We start from the raw sequence: 24,758 nt of genomic DNA on the forward strand, positions 1-24,758 counted from the left end.
GGGCATCCTGGTTATTACAGTATGAGGAAGGGCATCCTGGTTATTACAGTATGTGAGGAAGGGCATCCTGGTTATTACAGTATATGTGGAAGGGCATCCTGGTTATTACAGTATATGTGGAAGGGCATCCTGGTTATTACAGTATGTGAGGAAGGGCATCCTGGTTATTACAGTATGTGAGGAAGGGCATCCTGGTTATTACAGTATGTGAGGAAGGGCATCCTGGTTATTACAGTATGTGAGGAAGGGCATCCTGGTTATTACAGTATGAGGAAGGGCATCCTGGTTATTACAGTATGTGAGGAAGGGCATCCTGGTTATTACAGTATGAGGAAGGGCATCCTGGTTATTACAGTATGTGAGGAAGGGCATCCTGGTTATTACAGTATATGTGGAAGGGCATCCTGGTTATTACAGTATGTGAGGAAGGGCATCCTGGTTATTACAGTATGTGAGGAAGGGCATCCTGGTTATTACAGTATGTGAGGAAGGGCATCCTGGTTATTACAGTATGTGAGGAAGGGCATCCTGGTTATTACAGTATGTGTGGAAGGGCATCCTGGTTATTACAGTATGTGAGGAAGGGCATCCTGGTTATTACAGTATGTGGAAGGGCATCCTGGTTATTACAGTATGTGAGGAAGGGCATCCTGGTTATTACAGTATGTGGAAGGGCATCCTGGTTATTACAGTATGTGGAAGGGCATCCTGGTTATTACAGTATGTGGAAGGGCATCCTGGTGTTTCCTTGACAGTATTCAGGCACTTGGCTGTAAACGCCTGTTTGGCTCCGCTCTGTTCGCTTCATTTCGCCGCCGTCACGACTGTTGAAGGAATCGGCTCCACGGCCAGAAAACTACATCCTGTTCAGGTACTACTACTGCAAAAACTGCAATACTACTATTGCTACTGCAAATACTTCAATACTACTGCAATAGTTTGTGATGTTCTAGATTTCAGGTCCCGATACGAGAGAAATGTTTCCCTCACATTATCCTATATAGGGCTGTCTGTGAGTCAGACCTGAGGGTTCTGTACTCTGGTACATGAAGTATATGAAGTATTTGTGTACTTTAGGAGCGTATAGCGAAGGCTCACGGCTCTCAGTGTGGGTTCTGTACTCTGGTACATGAAGTATATGAAGTATATGAAGTATTTGTGTACTTTAGGAGCGTATAGCGAAGGCTCACGGCTCTCAGTGTGGGTTCTGTACTCCGGTACATGAAGTATATGAAGTATTTGTGTACTTTAGGAGCGTATAGCGAAGGCTCACGGCTCTCAGTGTGGGTTCTGTACTCCGGTACATGAAGTATATGAAGTATTTGTGTACTTTAGGAGCGTATAGCGAAGGCTCACGGCTCTCAGTGTGGGTTCTGTACTCCGGTAAATGAAGTATATGAAGTATTTGTGTACTTTAGGAGCGTATAGCGAAGGCTCACGGCTCTCAGTGTGGGTTCTGTACTCCGGTAAATGAAGTATATGAAGTATTTGTGTACTTTAGGAGCGTATAGCGAAGGCTCACGGCTCTCAGTGTGGGTTCTGTACTCCGGGGCTCGTCATGTCCATGTATGCGCTCCTGAGGAACAACCACCGACCCAACATGGACGACCTGCACACGGCCTTCCAGGGTAAGTACTTTTACTACTACTACTTTTACTGCATTACTTACTTACTTACTTACTTACTAACTACTTACGTACATACTTACTTAGTTACTACTTACTTACTTTGTAGGAAACCTGTGCCGCTGCACCGGCTACAGACCCATCCTGGAGGGTTTCAGGAGCTTCACTCAGGTCAGAGCTGTTTATTACAGAGTTATTAGAGTTATTACAGAGTTATTACAGAGTTATTAGAGTTATTACAGAGTTATTACAGAGTTATTACAGAGTTATCACAGAGTTACTACAGAGTTATCACAGAGTTACTACAGAGTTACTACAGAGTTATCACAGAGTTACTACAGAGTTATCACAGAGTTATTACAGAGTTATTACAGAGTTATTACAGAGTTACTACAGAGTTATCACAGAGTTACTACAGAGTTATCACAGAGTTATTACAGAGTTATCACAGAGTTATTACAGAGTTACTACAGAGTTATCACAGAGTTACTACAGAGTTATTACAGAGTTACTACAGAGTTATTACAGAGTTATTACAGAGTTATTACAGAGTTATTACAGAGTTACTACAGAGTTATTACAGAGTTATTACAGAGTTATTACAGAGTTATTACAGAGTTACTACAGAGTTATTACAGAGTTATTACAGAGTTATTACAGAGTTATTACAGAGTTATTACAGAGTTATCACAGGGTTATCACTGAGTTACTACAGAGTTATCACAGGGTTATCACTGAGTTACTACAGAGATATTACTGAGTTACTACAGAGTTATTACAGAGTTATTACAGAGTTGTTACAGAGTTATCACAGAGTTATTACAGAGTTATTACAGAGTTATTACAGAGTTATTACAGAGTTATTACAGAGTTATCACAGGGTTACTACAGAGTTATCACAGAGTTATCACAGAGTTATTACAGAGTTATTACAGAGTTATCACAGAGTTATCACAGAGTTATTACAGAGTTATTACAGAGTTATTACAGAGTTATTACAGAGTTATTAGAGTTATTACAGAGTTATTACAGAGTTACTACAGAGTTATCACAGAGTTATCACAGAGTTATCACAGAGTTATCACAGAGTTATCACAGAGTTATTACAGAGTTATTACAGAGTTATTACAGAGTTATTACAGAGTTACTACAGAGTTACTACAGAGTTATCACAGAGTTATCACAGAGTTATTACAGAGTTATTACAGAGTTATTACAGAGTTACTACAGAGTTACCACAGAGTTATCACAGAGTTATCACAGAGTTATCACAGAGTTATTACAGAGTTATTACAGAGTTATTACAGAGTTATCACAGAGTTATTACAGAGTTATCACTGAGTTATTACAGAGTTATCAGAGTTATTACAGAGTTATTACAGAGTTATTACAGAGTTATTACAGAGTTATCACAGAGTTATTACAGAGTAATTACAGAGTTATCACTGAGTTATTACAGAGTTATTACAGAGTTATTACAGAGTTATTACAGAGTTATCACTGAGTTATTACAGAGTTATCAGAGTTATTACAGAGTTATTACAGAGTTATTACAGAGTTATTACAGAGTTATTACAGAGTTATTACAGAGTTATTACAGAGTTGTTACAGAGTTATTACAGAGTTATTACAGAGTTATTACAGAGTTATCACAGTTATCACAGAGTTATTACAGAGTTATTACAGAGTTATTACAGAGTTATTACAGAGTTATTACAGAGTTATTACAGAGTTACTACAGAGTTATTACAGAGTTATTACAGAGTTATCACAGAGTTATTAGAGAGTTATCACAGAGTTATTACAGAGTTATTACAGAGTTATTACAGAGTTATTACAGAGTTGTTACAGAGTTGTTACAGAGTTGTTACAGAGTTACTACAGAGTTATCACAGAGTTATCACAGAGTTATCACAGAGTTATCACAGAGTTATCACAGAGTTATTACAGAGTTATTACAGAGTTATCACAGAGTTATTACAGAGTTATCACTGAGTTATTACAGAGTTATTACAGTTTATTATCAGAGTTGTTACAGAGTTATTACAGAGTTATTGCAGAGTTATTACAGAGTTATCACAGAGTTATTACAGAGTTATTACAGAGTTATCACAGAGTTATTACAGAGTTATTACAGAGTTATCACTGAGTTATTACAGAGTTATCAGAGTTATTACAGAGTTATTACAGAGTTATTACAGAGTTATTACAGAGTTATTACAGAGTTATTACAGAGTTATTACAGAGTTATTACAGAGTTGTTACAGAGTTATTACAGAGTTATTACAGAGTTATTACAGAGTTACTACAGAGTTATCACAGTTATCACAGAGTTATTACAGAGTTATTACAGAGTTATTACAGAGTTATTACAGAGTTATTACAGAGTTATTACAGAGTTACTACAGAGTTATTACAGAGTTATTACAGAGTTATCACAGAGTTATTAGAGAGTTATTACAGAGTTATTACAGAGTTGTTACAGAGTTATTACAGAGTTATTACAGAGTTATCACAGAGTTATTAGAGAGTTATTACAGAGTTATTACAGAGTTGTTACAGAGTTATTACAGAGTTATTACAGAGTTACTACAGAGTTATTACAGAGTTATTACAGAGTTATTACAGAGTTATTACAGAGTTATTAAAGAGTTATCACTGAGTTACTACAGAGTTATTACTGAGTTACTACAGAGTTATTACAGAGTTATTAGAGGGTTTTTACAGAGTTATTAGAGTTATTACAGAGTTACTACAGAGTTATTACAGAGTTATTACAGAGTTGTTACAGAGTTATTACAGAGTTATTACAGAGTTATCACAGAGTTATTACAGAGTTATTACAGAGTTATTACAGAGTTGTTACAGAGTTGTTACAGAGTTATTACAGAGTTATCACAGTTATTACAGAGTTATTACAGAGTTATTACAGAGTTATTACAGAGTTGTTACAGAGTTGTTACAGAGTTATTACAGAGTTATCACAGGGTTTTTACTGAGTTATTACAGAGATATTACAGAGTTGTTACAGAGTTATTACAGAGTTATTACAGAGTTATCACAGAGTTATTAGAGAGTTATTACAGAGTTATTACAGAGTTGTTACAGAGTTATTACAGAGTTATTACAGAGTTACTACAGAGTTATTACAGAGTTATTACAGAGTTATTACAGAGTTATTAAAGAGTTATCACTGAGTTACTACAGAGTTATTACTGAGTTACTACAGAGTTATTACAGAGTTATTAGAGGGTTTTTACAGAGTTATTAGAGTTATTACAGAGTTACTACAGAGTTATTACAGAGTTATTACAGAGTTATTACAGAGTTATTACAGAGTTATCACAGAGTTATCACAGAGTTATTACAGAGTTATTACAGAGTTGTTACAGAGTTGTTACAGAGTTGTTACAGAGTTGTTACAGAGTTACTACAGAGTTATCACAGAGTTATCACAGAGTTATCACAGAGTTATCACAGAGTTATCACAGAGTTATTACAGAGTTATTACAGAGTTATCACAGAGTTATTACAGAGTTATCACTGAGTTATTACAGAGTTATTACAGTTTATTATCAGAGTTGTTACAGAGTTATTACAGAGTTATTGCAGAGTTATTACAGAGTTATCACAGAGTTATTACAGAGTTATTACAGAGTTATCACAGAGTTATTACAGAGTTATTACAGAGTTATCACTGAGTTATTACAGAGTTATCAGAGTTATTACAGAGTTATTACAGAGTTATTACAGAGTTATCACAGAGTTATTAGAGAGTTATTACAGAGTTATTACAGAGTTGTTACAGAGTTATTACAGAGTTATTACAGAGTTACTACAGAGTTATTACAGAGTTATTACAGAGTTATTACAGAGTTATTAAAGAGTTATCACTGAGTTACTACAGAGTTATTACTGAGTTACTACAGAGTTATTACAGAGTTATTAGAGGGTTTTTACAGAGTTATTAGAGTTATTACAGAGTTACTACAGAGTTATTACAGAGTTATTACAGAGTTATTACAGAGTTATTACAGAGTTATCACAGAGTTATCACAGAGTTATTACAGAGTTATTACAGAGTTATTACAGAGTTATCACAGAGTTATCACAGAGTTATTACAGAGTTATTACAGAGTTGTTACAGAGTTGTTACAGAGTTGTTACAGAGTTATTGCAGAGTTATTACAGAGTTATCACAGAGTTATTACAGAGTTATTACAGAGTTACTACAGAGTTATCACAGAGTTATCACAGAGTTATCACAGAGTTATCACAGAGTTATCACAGAGTTATTACAGAGTTATTACAGAGTTATCACAGAGTTATTACAGAGTTATCACTGAGTTATTACAGAGTTATTACAGTTTATTATCAGAGTTGTTACAGAGTTATTACAGAGTTATTGCAGAGTTATTACAGAGTTATCACAGAGTTATTACAGAGTTATTACAGAGTTATCACAGAGTTATTACAGAGTTATTACAGAGTTATCACTGAGTTATTACAGAGTTATCAGAGTTATTACAGAGTTATTACAGAGTTATTACAGAGTTATTACAGAGTTATTACAGAGTTATTACAGAGTTATTACAGAGTTGTTACAGAGTTATTACAGAGTTATTACAGAGTTATTACAGAGTTACTACAGAGTTATCACAGTTATCACAGAGTTATTACAGAGTTATTACAGAGTTATTACAGAGTTATTACAGAGTTATTACAGAGTTATTACAGAGTTACTACAGAGTTATTACAGAGTTATTACAGAGTTATCACAGAGTTATTAGAGAGTTATTACAGAGTTATTACAGAGTTGTTACAGAGTTATTACAGAGTTATTACAGAGTTATCACAGAGTTATTAGAGAGTTATTACAGAGTTATTACAGAGTTGTTACAGAGTTATTACAGAGTTATTACAGAGTTACTACAGAGTTATTACAGAGTTATTACAGAGTTATTACAGAGTTATTACAGAGTTATTAAAGAGTTATCACTGAGTTACTACAGAGTTATTACTGAGTTACTACAGAGTTATTACAGAGTTATTAGAGGGTTTTTACAGAGTTATTAGAGTTATTACAGAGTTACTACAGAGTTATTACAGAGTTATTACAGAGTTGTTACAGAGTTATTACAGAGTTATTACAGAGTTATCACAGAGTTATTACAGAGTTATTACAGAGTTATTACAGAGTTGTTACAGAGTTGTTACAGAGTTGTTACAGAGTTATCACAGTTATTACAGAGTTATTACAGAGTTATTACAGAGTTATTACAGAGTTGTTACAGAGTTGTTACAGAGTTATTACAGAGTTATCACAGGGTTTTTACTGAGTTATTACAGAGATATTACAGAGTTATTACAGAGTTATTACTGTGTTATTACAGAGTTATCACAGAGTTACTACAGAGTTATTACAGAGTTATTACTGAGTTATTACTGTGTTATTACAGAGTTATCACAGAGTTACTACAGAGTTATTACTGAGTTACTACAGAGTTATCACAGGGTTTTTACATAGTTATTACAGAGTTATTACAGTGTTACTACAGAGTTATTACAGAGTTATTACAGCGTTATTACAGAGTTATCACAGAGTTACTACAGAGTTATTACTGAGTTACTACAGAGTTATCACAGAGTTATTACAGAGTTATTACAGAGTTATTACAGAGTTATTACAGAGTTATTACAGAGTTATTACAGTGTTATTACAGAGTTATTACAGTGTTATTACAGAGTTGTTACAGAGTTATCACAGAGTTATCACAGAGTTATTACAGAGTTATCACAGAGTTATCACAGAGTTATCACAGAGTTATCACAGAGTTATTACAGAGTTATCACAGAGTTATCACAGAGTTATCACAGAGTTATCACAGAGTTATCACAGAGTTATTACAGAGTTATTACTGAGTTATTACTGAGTTACTACTGAGTTACTACAGAGTTACTACAGAGTTATTACAGTGTTATTACAGAGTTATTACAGTGTTATTACAGAGTTATTAGAGTTATTACAGAGTTATTACAGAGTGATTACAGAGTGATTACAGAGTGATTACAGAGTTATTACAGAGTTATTACAGAGTTATTACAGAGTTATTACAGAGTTATTACAGAGTTTTTACAGAGTTATTACAGAGTTATTACAGTGTTATTACAGAGTTATTACAGAGTTATTACAGAGTTATCACAGAGTTATTACAGAGTTATTACAGAGTTATTACAGAGTTATTACAGAGTTATCACAGAGTTTTTACAGAGTTATTACAGAGTTATCACAGAGTTTTTACAGAGTTATTACAGAGTTATCAGTGTTATTACAGTGTTATCACAGAGTTATCACAGTGTTATCAGTGTTATTACAGAGTTATTACAGAGTTAGTACAGTGTTATCAGTGTTATCACAGAGTTATTACAGTGTTATCAGTGTTATCACAGAGTTATTACAGAGTTACTACAGAGTTATTACAGAGTTATTACAGAGTTATTACAGAGTTATTACAGAGTTATCACAGAGTTATTACAGAGTTATCACAGAGTTATTACAGAGTTATTACAGAGTTATTACAGAGTTATTACAGAGTTACTACAGAGTTACTACAGAGTTATCACAGGGTTTTTACAGAGTTATCACAGAGTTATTACAGAGTTACTACAGAGTTATTACAGAGTTATTACAGAGTTATTACAGAGTTATCAGAGTTATTACAGAGTTATCACAGAGTTATTACAGAGTTATCACAGAGTTATTACAGAGTTATCACAGAGTTATTACAGAGTTATTACAGAGTTATTACAGAGTTATCACAGAGTTATTACAGAGTTATTACAGAGTTATTACAGAGTTATCACAGAGTTATCACAGAGTTATTACAGAGTTACTACAGAGTTATTACAGAGTTATTACAGAGTTATTACAGTGTTATCAGTGTTATCACAGAGTTATTACAGTGTTATCAGTGTTATTACAGAGTTATTACAGAGTTATTACAGAGTTTTTACAGAGTTACTACAGAGTTACTACAGAGTTATCACAGGGTTTTTACAGAGTTATCACAGAGTTATTACAGAGTTACTACAGAGTTACTACAGAGTTATTACAGAGTTATTACAGAGTTATCAGAGTTATTACAGAGTTATCACAGAGTTATTACAGAGTTATTACAGAGTTATTACAGAGTTATTAGAGTTATCACAGAGTTATTACAGAGTTACTACAGAGTTATTACAGAGTTATTACAGAGTTATTACAGAGTTATTACAGAGTTATCACAGAGTTATTACAGAGTTATTACAGAGTTATTACAGAGTTATTACAGAGTTATTACAGAGTTATCACAGAGTTTTTACAGAGTTATTACAGAGTTATCAGTGTTATTACAGTGTTATCACAGAGTTATCACAGTGTTATCAGTGTTATCACAGAGTTATTACAGAGTTATTACAGAGTTATTACAGTGTTATCAGTGTTATCACAGAGTTATTACAGTGTTATCAGTGTTATCACAGAGTTATTACAGAGTTATTACAGAGTTATTACAGAGTTACTACAGAGTTATCACAGGGTTTTTACAGAGTTATCACAGAGTTATTACAGAGTTACTACAGAGTTATTACAGAGTTATTACAGAGTTATTACAGAGTTATCAGAGTTATTACAGAGTTATCACAGAGTTATTACAGAGTTATCACAGAGTTATTACAGAGTTATCACAGAGTTATTACAGAGTTATTACAGAGTTATTACAGAGTTATCACAGAGTTATTACAGAGTTATTACAGAGTTATTACAGAGTTATTACAGAGTTACTACAGAGTTACTACAGAGTTACTACAGAGTTATTACAGAGTTATTACAGAGTTATTACAGAGTTATTACAGAGTTATTAAAGAGTTATCACTGAGTTACTACAGAGTTATTACTGAGTTACTACAGAGTTATTACAGAGTTATTAGAGGGTTTTTACAGAGTTATTAGAGTTATTACAGAGTTACTACAGAGTTATTACAGAGTTATTACAGAGTTGTTACAGAGTTATTACAGAGTTATTACAGAGTTATCACAGAGTTATTACAGAGTTATTACAGAGTTATTACAGAGTTGTTACAGAGTTGTTACAGAGTTGTTACAGAGTTATCACAGTTATTACAGAGTTATTACAGAGTTATTACAGAGTTATTACAGAGTTGTTACAGAGTTGTTACAGAGTTATTACAGAGTTATCACAGGGTTTTTACTGAGTTATTACAGAGATATTACAGAGTTATTACAGAGTTATTACTGTGTTATTACAGAGTTATCACAGAGTTACTACAGAGTTATTACAGAGTTATTACTGAGTTATTACTGTGTTATTACAGAGTTATCACAGAGTTACTACAGAGTTATTACTGAGTTACTACAGAGTTATCACAGGGTTTTTACATAGTTATTACAGAGTTATTACAGTGTTACTACAGAGTTATTACAGAGTTATTACAGCGTTATTACAGAGTTATCACAGAGTTACTACAGAGTTATTACTGAGTTACTACAGAGTTATCACAGAGTTATTACAGAGTTATTACAGAGTTATTACAGAGTTATTACAGAGTTATTACAGAGTTATTACAGTGTTATTACAGAGTTATTACAGTGTTATTACAGAGTTGTTACAGAGTTATCACAGAGTTATCACAGAGTTATTACAGAGTTATCACAGAGTTATCACAGAGTTATCACAGAGTTATCACAGAGTTATTACAGAGTTATCACAGAGTTATCACAGAGTTATCACAGAGTTATCACAGAGTTATCACAGAGTTATTACAGAGTTATTACTGAGTTATTACTGAGTTACTACTGAGTTACTACAGAGTTACTACAGAGTTATTACAGTGTTATTACAGAGTTATTACAGTGTTATTACAGAGTTATTAGAGTTATTACAGAGTTATTACAGAGTGATTACAGAGTGATTACAGAGTGATTACAGAGTGATTACAGAGTTATTACAGAGTTATTACAGAGTTATTACAGAGTTATTACAGAGTTTTTACAGAGTTATTACAGAGTTATTACAGTGTTATTACAGAGTTATTACAGAGTTATTACAGAGTTATCACAGAGTTATTACAGAGTTATTACAGAGTTATTACAGAGTTATTACAGAGTTATCACAGAGTTTTTACAGAGTTATTACAGAGTTATCACAGAGTTTTTACAGAGTTATTACAGAGTTATCAGTGTTATTACAGTGTTATCACAGAGTTATCACAGTGTTATCAGTGTTATTACAGAGTTATTACAGAGTTAGTACAGTGTTATCAGTGTTATCACAGAGTTATTACAGTGTTATCAGTGTTATCACAGAGTTATTACAGAGTTACTACAGAGTTATTACAGAGTTATTACAGAGTTATTACAGAGTTATTACAGAGTTATCACAGAGTTATTACAGAGTTATCACAGAGTTATTACAGAGTTATTACAGAGTTATTACAGAGTTATTACAGAGTTACTACAGAGTTACTACAGAGTTATCACAGGGTTTTTACAGAGTTATCACAGAGTTATTACAGAGTTACTACAGAGTTATTACAGAGTTATTACAGAGTTATTACAGAGTTATCAGAGTTATTACAGAGTTATCACAGAGTTATTACAGAGTTATCACAGAGTTATTACAGAGTTATCACAGAGTTATTACAGAGTTATTACAGAGTTATTACAGAGTTATCACAGAGTTATTACAGAGTTATTACAGAGTTATTACAGAGTTATCACAGAGTTATCACAGAGTTATTACAGAGTTACTACAGAGTTATTACAGAGTTATTACAGAGTTATTACAGTGTTATCAGTGTTATCACAGAGTTATTACAGTGTTATCAGTGTTATTACAGAGTTATTACAGAGTTATTACAGAGTTTTTACAGAGTTACTACAGAGTTACTACAGAGTTATCACAGGGTTTTTACAGAGTTATCACAGAGTTATTACAGAGTTACTACAGAGTTACTACAGAGTTATTACAGAGTTATTACAGAGTTATCAGAGTTATTACAGAGTTATCACAGAGTTATTACAGAGTTATTACAGAGTTATTACAGAGTTATTAGAGTTATCACAGAGTTATTACAGAGTTACTACAGAGTTATTACAGAGTTATTACAGAGTTATTACAGAGTTATCACAGAGTTATTACAGAGTTATTACAGAGTTATTACAGAGTTATCACAGAGTTATTACAGAGTTATTACAGAGTTATTACAGAGTTATTACAGAGTTATTACAGAGTTATTACAGAGTTATCACAGAGTTTTTACAGAGTTATTACAGAGTTATCAGTGTTATTACAGTGTTATCACAGAGTTATCACAGTGTTATCAGTGTTATCACAGAGTTATTACAGAGTTATTACAGAGTTATTACAGTGTTATCAGTGTTATCACAGAGTTATTACAGTGTTATCAGTGTTATCACAGAGTTATTACAGAGTTATTACAGAGTTATTACAGAGTTACTACAGAGTTATCACAGGGTTTTTACAGAGTTATCACAGAGTTATTACAGAGTTACTACAGAGTTATTACAGAGTTATTACAGAGTTATTACAGAGTTATCAGAGTTATTACAGAGTTATCACAGAGTTATCACAGAGTTATTACAGAGTTACTACAGAGTTATTACAGAGTTATTACAGAGTTATTACAGAGTTATCAGAGTTATTACAGAGTTATCACAGAGTTATTACAGAGTTATCACAGAGTTATTACAGAGTTATCACAGAGTTATTACAGAGTTATTACAGAGTTATTACAGAGTTATCACAGAGTTATTACAGAGTTATTACAGAGTTATTACAGAGTTATCACAGAGTTATCACAGAGTTATTACAGAGTTACTACAGAGTTATTACAGAGTTATTACAGAGTTATTACAGTGTTATCAGTGTTATCACAGAGTTATTACAGTGTTATCAGTGTTATTACAGAGTTATTACAGAGTTATTACAGAGTTTTTACAGAGTTACTACAGAGTTACTACAGAGTTATCACAGGGTTTTTACAGAGTTATCACAGAGTTATTACAGAGTTACTACAGAGTTACTACAGAGTTATTACAGAGTTATTACAGAGTTATCAGAGTTATTACAGAGTTATCACAGAGTTATTACAGAGTTATTACAGAGTTATTACAGAGTTATTAGAGTTATCACAGAGTTATTACAGAGTTACTACAGAGTTATTACAGAGTTATTACAGAGTTATTACAGAGTTATTACAGAGTTATCACAGAGTTATTACAGAGTTATTACAGAGTTATTACAGAGTTATTACAGAGTTATTACAGAGTTATTACAGAGTTATCACAGAGTTTTTACAGAGTTATTACAGAGTTATCAGTGTTATTACAGTGTTATCACAGAGTTATCACAGTGTTATCAGTGTTATCACAGAGTTATTACAGAGTTATTACAGAGTTATTACAGTGTTATCAGTGTTATCACAGAGTTATTACAGTGTTATCAGTGTTATCACAGAGTTATTACAGAGTTATTACAGAGTTATTACAGAGTTACTACAGAGTTATCACAGGGTTTTTACAGAGTTATCACAGAGTTATTACAGAGTTACTACAGAGTTATTACAGAGTTATTACAGAGTTATTACAGAGTTATCAGAGTTATTACAGAGTTATCACAGAGTTATTACAGAGTTATCACAGAGTTATTACAGAGTTATCACAGAGTTATTACAGAGTTATTACAGAGTTATTACAGAGTTATCACAGAGTTATTACAGAGTTATTACAGAGTTATTACAGAGTTATTACAGAGTTACTACAGAGTTACTACAGAGTTACTACAGAGTTATTACAGAGTTATTACAGAGTTATTACAGAGTTATTACAGAGTTATCACTGAGTTACTACAGAGTTATTACTGAGTTACTACAGAGTTATTACAGAGTTATTAGAGGGTTTTTACAGAGTTATTAGAGTTATTACAGAGTTACTACAGAGTTATTACAGAGTTATTACAGAGTTGTTACAGAGTTATTACAGAGTTATTACAGAGTTATCACAGAGTTATTACAGAGTTATTACAGAGTTATTACAGAGTTGTTACAGAGTTGTTACAGAGTTGTTACAGAGTTATCACAGTTATTACAGAGTTATTACAGAGTTATTACAGAGTTATTACAGAGTTGTTACAGAGTTGTTACAGAGTTATTACAGAGTTATCACAGGGTTTTTACTGAGTTATTACAGAGATATTACAGAGTTATTACAGAGTTATTACTGTGTTATTACAGAGTTATCACAGAGTTACTACAGAGTTATTACAGAGTTATTACTGAGTTATTACTGTGTTATTACAGAGTTATCACAGAGTTACTACAGAGTTATTACTGAGTTACTACAGAGTTATCACAGGGTTTTTACATAGTTATTACAGAGTTATTACAGTGTTACTACAGAGTTATTACAGAGTTATTACAGCGTTATTACAGAGTTATCACAGAGTTACTACAGAGTTATTACTGAGTTACTACAGAGTTATCACAGAGTTATTACAGAGTTATTACAGAGTTATTACAGAGTTATTACAGAGTTATTACAGAGTTATTACAGTGTTATTACAGAGTTATTACAGTGTTATTACAGAGTTGTTACAGAGTTATCACAGAGTTATCACAGAGTTATTACAGAGTTATCACAGAGTTATCACAGAGTTATCACAGAGTTATCACAGAGTTATTACAGAGTTATCACAGAGTTATCACAGAGTTATCACAGAGTTATCACAGAGTTATCACAGAGTTATTACAGAGTTATTACTGAGTTATTACTGAGTTACTACTGAGTTACTACAGAGTTACTACAGAGTTATTACAGTGTTATTACAGAGTTATTACAGTGTTATTACAGAGTTATTAGAGTTATTACAGAGTTATTACAGAGTGATTACAGAGTGATTACAGAGTGATTACAGAGTTATTACAGAGTTATTACAGAGTTATTACAGAGTTATTACAGAGTTATTACAGAGTTTTTACAGAGTTATTACAGAGTTATTACAGTGTTATTACAGAGTTATTACAGAGTTATTACAGAGTTATCACAGAGTTATTACAGAGTTATTACAGAGTTATTACAGAGTTATTACAGAGTTATCACAGAGTTTTTACAGAGTTATTACAGAGTTATCACAGAGTTTTTACAGAGTTATTACAGAGTTATCAGTGTTATTACAGTGTTATCACAGAGTTATCAGTGTTATCAGTGTTATTACAGAGTTATTACAGAGTTAGTACAGTGTTATCAGTGTTATCACAGAGTTATTACAGTGTTATCAGTGTTATCACAGAGTTATTACAGAGTTACTACAGAGTTATTACAGAGTTATTACAGAGTTATTACAGAGTTATTACAGAGTTATCACAGAGTTATTACAGAGTTATCACAGAGTTATTACAGAGTTATTACAGAGTTATTACAGAGTTATTACAGAGTTACTACAGAGTTACTACAGAGTTATCACAGGGTTTTTACAGAGTTATCACAGAGTTATTACAGAGTTACTACAGAGTTATTACAGAGTTATTACAGAGTTATTACAGAGTTATCAGAGTTATTACAGAGTTATCACAGAGTTATTACAGAGTTATCACAGAGTTATTACAGAGTTATCACAGAGTTATTACAGAGTTATTACAGAGTTATTACAGAGTTATCACAGAGTTATTACAGAGTTATTACAGAGTTATTACAGAGTTATCACAGAGTTATCACAGAGTTATTACAGAGTTACTACAGAGTTATTACAGAGTTATTACAGAGTTATTACAGTGTTATCAGTGTTATCACAGAGTTATTACAGTGTTATCAGTGTTATTACAGAGTTATTACAGAGTTATTACAGAGTTTTTACAGAGTTACTACAGAGTTACTACAGAGTTATCACAGGGTTTTTACAGAGTTATCACAGAGTTATTACAGAGTTACTACAGAGTTACTACAGAGTTATTACAGAGTTATTACAGAGTTATCAGAGTTATTACAGAGTTATCACAGAGTTATTACAGAGTTATTACAGAGTTATTACAGAGTTATTAGAGTTATCACAGAGTTATTACAGAGTTACTACAGAGTTATTACAGAGTTATTACAGAGTTATTACAGAGTTATCACAGAGTTATTACAGAGTTATTACAGAGTTATTACAGAGTTATCACAGAGTTATTACAGAGTTATTACAGAGTTATTACAGAGTTATTACAGAGTTATTACAGAGTTATTACAGAGTTATCACAGAGTTTTTACAGAGTTATTACAGAGTTATCAGTGTTATTACAGTGTTATCACAGAGTTATCACAGTGTTATCAGTGTTATCACAGAGTTATTACAGAGTTATTACAGAGTTATTACAGTGTTATCAGTGTTATCACAGAGTTATTACAGTGTTATCAGTGTTATCACAGAGTTATTACAGAGTTATTACAGAGTTATTACAGAGTTACTACAGAGTTATCACAGGGTTTTTACAGAGTTATCACAGAGTTATTACAGAGTTACTACAGAGTTATTACAGAGTTATTACAGAGTTATTACAGAGTTATCAGAGTTATTACAGAGTTATCACAGAGTTATTACAGAGTTATCACAGAGTTATTACAGAGTTATCACAGAGTTATTACAGAGTTATTACAGAGTTATTACAGAGTTATCACAGAGTTATTACAGAGTTATTACAGAGTTATTACAGAGTTATTACAGAGTTACTACAGAGTTACTACAGAGTTACTACAGAGTTATTACAGAGTTATTACAGAGTTATTACAGAGTTATTACAGAGTTGTTACAGTGTTATTACAGAGTTGTTACAGAGTTATTACAGAGTTATCACAGAGTTATCACAGAGTTATTACAGAGTCACTACAGAGTTATTACAGAGTTATTACAGAGTTATTACAGTGTTATCAGTGTTATCACAGAGTTATTACAGAGTTATTACAGAGTTATCACAGAGTTATTACAGAGTCACTACAGAGTTATTACAGAGTTATTACAGAGTTATTACAGTGTTATCAGTGTTATCACAGAGTTATTACAGAGTTATTACAGAGTTATTACAGAGTTATCACAGAGTTATCACAGAGTTATTACAGAGTTATTAGTTATCACAGAGTTATTACAGAGTTACTACAGAGTTATTACAGAGTTATTACAGAGTTATTACAGAGTTATTAGAGTTATCACAGAGTTATTACAGAGTTACTACAGAGTTATTAGAGTTATCACAGAGTTATTACAGAGTTACTACAGAGTTATTACAGAGTTATTACAGAGTTATTACAGAGTTATTAGAGTTATCACAGAGTTATTACAGAGTTACTACAGAGTTATTACAGAGTTATTACAGAGTTATTACAGAGTTATCACAGAGTTATCACAGAGTTATTACAGAGTTATCACAGAGTTATTACAGAGTTATTACAGAGTTATTACAGAGTTATCACAGAGTTACTACAGAGTTATTACAGAGTTATTACAGAGTTATTACAGAGTTATCACAGAGTTATTACAGAGTTATTACAGAGTTATTACAGAGTTACTACAGAGTTACTACAGAGTTATTACAGAGTTATTACAGAGTTATTACAGAGTTACTACAGAGTTACTACAGAGTTACTACAGAGTTACTACAGAGTTATTACAGAGTTATTACAGAGTTATTACAGAGTTACTACAGAGTTACTACAGAGTTACTACAGAGTTATTACAGAGTTATTACAGAGTTACTACAGAGTTATTACAGAGTTATTACAGAGTTATTACAGAGTTACTACAGAGTTACTACAGAGTTATTACAGAGTTATTACAGAGTTACTACAGAGTTATTACAGAGTTATCACAGAGTTATCACAGAGTTATCACAGAGTTATCACAGAGTTATCACAGAGTTATTACAGAGTTACTACAGAGTTACTACAGAGTTATTACAGAGTTATTACAGAGTTATTACAGAGTTACTACAGAGTTATTACAGAGTTATCACAGAGTTATCACAGAGTTATCACAGAGTTATCACAGAGTTATCACAGAGTTATTACAGAGTTATTACAGAGTTATCACAGAGTTATCACAGAGTTATCACAGAGTTATTACAGAGTTATTACAGAGTTTTTACAGAGTTTTTACAGAGTTTTTACAGAGTTATTACAGAGTTATTACAGAGTTATTACAGTGTTATTACAGAGTTATTACAGAGTTATTACAGAGTTATTACAGAGTTATCACAGAGTTATTACAGAGTTATTACAGAGTTATTACAGAGTTATTACAGAGTTATCACAGAGTTTTTACAGAGTTATTACAGAGTTATCACAGAGTTTTTACAGAGTTATTACAGAGTTATCAGTGTTATTACAGTGTTATCACAGAGTTATCACAGTGTTATCAGTGTTATTACAGAGTTATTACAGAGTTAGTACAGTGTTATCAGTGTTATCACAGAGTTATTACAGTGTTATCAGTGTTATCACAGAGTTATTACAGAGTTACTACAGAGTTATTACAGAGTTATTACAGAATTATTACAGAGTTATTACAGAGTTATCACAGAGTTATCACAGAGTTATTACAGAGTTATTACAGAGTTATTACAGAGTTATTACAGAGTTATTACAGAGTTACTACAGAGTTACTACAGAGTTATCACAGGGTTTTTACAGAGTTATCACAGAGTTATTACAGAGTTACTACAGAGTTATTACAGAGTTATTACAGAGTTATTACAGAGTTATCAGAGTTATTACAGAGTTATCACAGAGTTATTACAGAGTTATCACAGAGTTATTACAGAGTTATCACAGAGTTATTACAGAGTTATTACAGAGTTATTACAGAGTTATCACAGAGTTATTACAGAGTTATTACAGAGTTATTACAGAGTTATCACAGAGTTATCACAGAGTTATTACAGAGTTACTACAGAGTTATTACAGAGTTATTACAGAGTTATTACAGTGTTATCAGTGTTATCACAGAGTTATTACAGTGTTATCAGTGTTATTACAGAGTTATTACAGAGTTATTACAGAGTTTTTACAGAGTTACTACAGAGTTACTACAGAGTTATCACAGGGTTTTTACAGAGTTATCACAGAGTTATTACAGAGTTACTACAGAGTTATTACAGAGTTATTACAGAGTTATTACAGAGTTATCAGAGTTATTACAGAGTTATCACAGAGTTATTACAGAGTTATTACAGAGTTATTACAGAGTTATTAGAGTTATCACAGAGTTACTACAGAGTTATTACAGAGTTATTACAGAGTTATTACAGAGTTATCACAGAGTTATTACAGAGTTATTACAGAGTTATTACAGAGTTATCACAGAGTTATTACAGAGTTATTACAGAGTTATTACAGAGTTATTACAGAGTTATTACAGAGTTATCACAGAGTTTTTACAGTGTTATCACAGAGTTATCACAGTGTTATCAGTGTTATCACAGAGTTATTACAGAGTTATTACAGAGTTATTACAGTGTTATCAGTGTTATCACAGAGTTATTACAGTGTTATCAGTGTTATCACAGAGTTATTACAGAGTTATTACAGAGTTATTACAGAGTTACTACAGAGTTATCACAGGGTTTTTACAGAGTTATCACAGAGTTATTACAGAGTTACTACAGAGTTATTACAGAGTTATTACAGAGTTATTACAGAGTTATCAGAGTTATTACAGAGTTATCACAGAGTTATTACAGAGTTATCACAGAGTTATTACAGAGTTATCACAGAGTTATTACAGAGTTATTACAGAGTTATTACAGAGTTATCACAGAGTTATTACAGAGTTATTACAGAGTTATTACAGAGTTATTACAGAGTTATTACAGAGTTACTACAGAGTTACTACAGAGTTACTACAGAGTTATTACAGAGTTATTACAGAGTTATTACAGAGTTATTACAGAGTTGTTACAGTGTTATTACAGAGTTGTTACAGAGTTATTACAGAGTTATCACAGAGTTATCACAGAGTTATTACAGAGTCACTACAGAGTTATTACAGAGTTATTACAGAGTTATTACAGTGTTATCAGTGTTATCACAGAGTTATTACAGAGTTATTACAGAGTTATCACAGAGTTATTACAGAGTCACTACAGAGTTATTACAGAGTTATTACAGAGTTATTACAGTGTTATCAGTGTTATCACAGAGTTATTACAGAGTTATTACAGAGTTATTACAGAGTTATCACAGAGTTATCACAGAGTTATTACAGAGTTATTAGTTATCACAGAGTTATTACAGAGTTACTACAGAGTTATTACAGAGTTATTACAGAGTTATTACAGAGTTATTAGAGTTATCACAGAGTTATTACAGAGTTACTACAGAGTTATTAGAGTTATCACAGAGTTATTACAGAGTTACTACAGAGTTATTACAGAGTTATTACAGAGTTATTACAGAGTTATTAGAGTTATCACAGAGTTATTACAGAGTTACTACAGAGTTATTACAGAGTTATTACAGAGTTATTACAGAGTTATTACAGAGTTATCACAGAGTTATTACAGAGTTATCACAGAGTTATTACAGAGTTATTACAGAGTTATTACAGAGTTATCACAGAGTTACTACAGAGTTATTACAGAGTTATTACAGAGTTATTACAGAGTTATCACAGAGTTATTACAGAGTTATTACAGAGTTATTACAGAGTTACTACAGAGTTACTACAGAGTTATTACAGAGTTATTACAGAGTTACTACAGAGTTATTACAGAGTTATTACAGAGTTACCACAGAGTTACTACAGAGTTATTACAGTGTTATTACAGAGTTATCACTGAGTTATCACAGAGTTATCACAAAGTTATCACAGAGTTATCACAGTGTTATCACAGAGTTATCACAGAGTTATCACAGAGTTATCACAGAGTTATCACAGAGTTATCACAGAGTTATCACAGAGTTATTACAGAGTTATTACAGAGTTATCACAGAGTTATCACAGAGTTATCACAGAGTTATCACAGTGTTTTCACAGAGTTATCACAGAGTTATCACAGAGTTATCACAGAGTTATCACAGAGTTATTACAGAGTTATTACAGAGTTACCACAGAGTTACCACAGAGTTACTACAGAGTTATTACAGAGTTATTACAGTGTTATTACAGAGTTATTACAGAGTTATTACAGAGTTATTACAGAGTTATTACAGAGTTATCACAGAGTTATCACAGAGTTATCACAGAGTTATCACAGAGTTATTACAGTGTTATTACAGAGTTATTACAGAGTTATTACAGAGTTATTATAGAGTTATCACAGAGTTATTACAGTGTTATTACAGAGTTATTACAGAGTTATTACAGAGTTATTACAGAGTTATTACAGAGTTGTTACAGAGTTATCACAGAGTTATTACAGTGTTATTACAGAGTTATTAGAGTTATTAGAGTTATTACAGAGTTATTACAGAGTTATTACAGAGTTATTACAGAGTTATTACAGAGTTGTTACAGAGTTGTTACAGAGTTATTACAGAGTTATTACAGAGTTATCACAGAGTTATCACAGAGTTATCACTGAGTTATTACTGAGTTATTACTGAGTTGTTACAGAGTTGTTACAGAGTTGTTACAGCGTTGTTACAGGATAATGACACAGGCGTCAGATTTTCTGGTGTTTTTAGGTCTAATGTTCCTTTTTGCTCATCAGGAAGCTGCAGCGACGGCCGGTCTGAGCAAACAGGTGAGTCTGGACTGTGTAAACTCTCAGTCGTTCAGGAGGTTCACACATCGTGTAAACTGAGATGAAGCGACGGCTCTCTTTGTTTTGCTCCAGAACGGCGGTTGCTGCCGAGGAACGGGCCGCGAGAACTGCTGCATGAACCAGGACCAGGACCAGGACCAGGACCAGGACCAGGACCCGGACCCGGGGCTGAGCCGCTCTCTCTTCGACCCCTCAGAGTTCGCGCCCTTCGACCCCACACAGGAGGTCATCTTCCCCCCGGAGCTCGCGGTGAGTCTCCAAAAACACGACAAACTCTGCCCCCATGAGGCCAAACACTGAAGTGTGTTTCCTGTCAGGCGCTGACCCGCTCCTCCGGGTCCCGGGCCGTGGTTTTCAGGAGTCCTCGCTGCTCCTGGTTTCAGCCCGAGACTCTGCAGCAGCTTCTGAAGCTGAAGTGGAACCATCCAGATGCCCGGATCGTGGTGGGAAACACGGAAGTGGGTCAGTCCCGGACCTAACCTGGACTCTACGCCCTAAACCCTATACCCTATACCCTATACCCTATACCCTATACCCTAAACCCTATACCCTATACCCTATACCCTAAACCCTAAACCCTATACCCTAATACCCTATACCCTAATACCCTATACCCTATACCCTATACCCTATACCCCTATACCCTATACCCTATACCCTATACCCTAAACCCTATACCCTAATACCCTATACCCTATACCCCTATACCCTATACCCTATACCCTATACCCTAAACCCTAAACCCTAAACCCTATACCCTATACCCTATACCCTATACCCTATACCCTAAACCCTAAACCCTAAACCCTATACCCTAATACCAACCCCTGTCCGCCTGATGCCCCCGGTGAGGGTGGGAAACACGGAAGTGGGTCAGTCCCGGACCTAACCCTAATTACTTAACCCTAATGCAGACCTGGGCAAACCCCGGCCCGGGGGCCAGGTCCGGCCTGCTGCTCATTTAGGGGCTTCCTGCGCTGCAGGACAGAAGTTAATGAGGATGCACATCTGAGGGTTTCTCGTAGAGCGCCCCCCTCAGGCCGTTTCCTTCAGATCCACACTCACACAGATTCTTACAGGAGTGTCAGGTTCAGGCGCCAGGATCAAACTTTTTAATGACCTGAAGAATATTTATAATATAAATGTTAAATGTGAAACTGAAGTCTGATGTTTTTGTTTCAGGAATCGAGGTGAAGTTTAAAAACATGTTTTATCCTGTGATTCTGAGTCCGATTCTCGTCCCAGAACTGAACTCAGTGACTCACACGGAGACGGGTGAGTCTTATTCTGAAAGGACAGTCTTATTCTGAAAGGATAGACTTATTCTGAAAGGACGGTCTTATTCTGAAAGGTTAGTCTTATTCTGAAGGGATAGTCTTATTCTGAAAGGACAGTCTTATTCTGAAAGGATAGTCTTATTCTGAAAGGACAGTCTTATTCTGAAAGGACAGTCTTATTCTGAAAGGATAGTCTTATTCTGAAAGGACAGACTTATTCTGAAAGGATAGTCTTATTCTGAAAGGATAGTCTTATTCTGAAAGGACAGTCTTATTCTGAAAGGACCGACTTATTCTGAAAGGATAGTCTTATTCTGAAAGGACAGTCTTATTCTGAAGGGTTAGTCTTATTCTGAAAGGATAGTCTTATTCTGAAAGGACAGTCTTATTCTGAAGGGTTAGTCTTATTCTGAAAGGACAGTCTTATTCTGAAAGGATAGTCTTATTCTGAAAGGATAGTCTTATTCTGAAAGGACAGTCTTATTCTGAAAGGACAGTCTTATTCTGAAAGGATAGTCTTATTCTGAAAGGACAGTCTTATTCTGAAAGGATAGTCTTATTCTGAAAGGATAGTCTTATTCTGAAGGGTTAGTCTTATTCTGAAAGGACAGTCTTATTCTGAAAGGACAGTCTTATTCTGAAAGGATAGTCTTATTCTGAAAGGATAGTCTTATTCTGAAAGGATAGTCTTATTCTGAAAGGACAGTCTTATTCTGAAAGGATAGTCTTATTCTGAAAGGACAGTCTTATTCTGAAAGGACAGTCTTATTCTGAAAGGATAGTCTTATTCTGAAAGGATAGTCTTATTCTGAAAGGACAGTCTTATTCTGAAGGGTTAGTCTTATTCTGAAAGGACAGTCTTATTCTGAAAGGACAGTCTTATTCTGAAAGGATAGTCTTATTCTGAAAGGACAGTCTTATTCTGAAAGGACAGTCTTATTCTGAAAGGATAGTCTTATTCTGAAAGGACGGTCTTATTCTGAAAGGACAGTCTTATTCTGAAAGGACAGTCTTATTCTGAAAGGACAGACTTATTCTGAAAGGATAGTCTTATTCTGAAAGGATAGTCTTATTCTGAAAGGACAGACTTATTCTGAAAGGACAGTCTTATTCTGAAAGGACAGTCTTATTCTGAAAGGACAGTCTTATTCTGAAAGGATAGTCTTATTCTGAAAGGATAGTCTTATTCTGAAAGGACAGTCTTATTCTGAAAGGACAGTCTTATTCTGAAAGGATAGTCTTATTCTGAAAGGACGGTCTTATTCTGAAAGGACAGTCTTATTCTGAAAGGACAGTCTTATTCTGAAAGGACAGTCTTATTCTGAAAGGATAGTCTTATTCTGAAAGGACAGTCTTATTCTGAAAGGACAGTCTTATTCTGAAAGGATAGTCTTATTCTGAAAGGATAGTCTTATTCTGAAAGGACAGTCTTATTCTGAAAGGACAGTCTTATTCTGAAAGGACAGTCTTATTCTGAAAGGATAGTCTTATTCTGAAAGGACAGTCTTATTCTGAAAGGATAGTCTTATTCTGAAAGGACAGTCTTATTCTGAAAGGACAGTCTTATTCTGAAAGGATAGTCTTATTCTGAAAGGACGGTCTTATTCTGAAAGGACAGTCTTATTCTGAAAGGATAGTCTTATTCTGAAAGGACAGTCTTATTCTGAAAGGACAGTCTTATTCTGAAAGGACAGTCTTATTCTGAAAGGATAGTCTTATTCTGAAAGGACAGACTTATTCTGAAAGGACAGTCTTATTCTGAAAGGACAGTCTTATTCTGAAAGGATAGTCTTATTCTGAAAGGACAGTCTTATTCTGAAAGGATAGTCTTATTCTGAAAGGACAGTCTTATTCTGAAAGGACAGTCTTATTCTGAAAGGACAGTCTTATTCTGAAAGGATAGTCTTATTCTGAAAGGACAGTCTTATTCTGAAAGGACAGTCTTATTCTGAAAGGACAGTCTTATTCTGAAAGGACAGTCTTATTCTGAAAGGATAGTCTTATTCTGAAAGGACAGTCTTATTCTGAAAGGACAGTCTTATTCTGA

The 24,758-nt window shown here is 33.5% G+C and overlaps 1 protein-coding gene across 1 annotated transcript in view; it reads left to right on the top strand.

The window, feature by feature from the left end:
* Positions 1-755: 755 nt before the first annotated feature.
* xdh (xanthine dehydrogenase) overlaps positions 756-24,758 on the top strand; it is a gene marked incomplete at its 5' end in the record, with an annotated part of 49,344 nt that continues 25,341 nt past the window's right edge. Inside the window, 7 exons of the mRNA XM_079583049.1 lie at positions 756-871; positions 1,502-1,628; positions 1,735-1,796; positions 21,381-21,413; positions 21,507-21,683; positions 21,752-21,896; positions 22,617-22,709. Of these exons, the coding sequence (XP_079439175.1) occupies positions 756-871; positions 1,502-1,628; positions 1,735-1,796; positions 21,381-21,413; positions 21,507-21,683; positions 21,752-21,896; positions 22,617-22,709 (753 nt within the window). The remainder of the gene's footprint in view (positions 872-1,501; positions 1,629-1,734; positions 1,797-21,380; positions 21,414-21,506; positions 21,684-21,751; positions 21,897-22,616; positions 22,710-24,758) is intronic.

The sequence above is a fragment of the Gobius niger genome (genome assembly GCF_951799975.1).
Source record: "Gobius niger genome assembly, contig: SCAFFOLD_74, whole genome shotgun sequence".
In the NCBI taxonomy this organism is placed as follows: domain Eukaryota; kingdom Metazoa; phylum Chordata; class Actinopteri; order Gobiiformes; family Gobiidae; genus Gobius; species Gobius niger.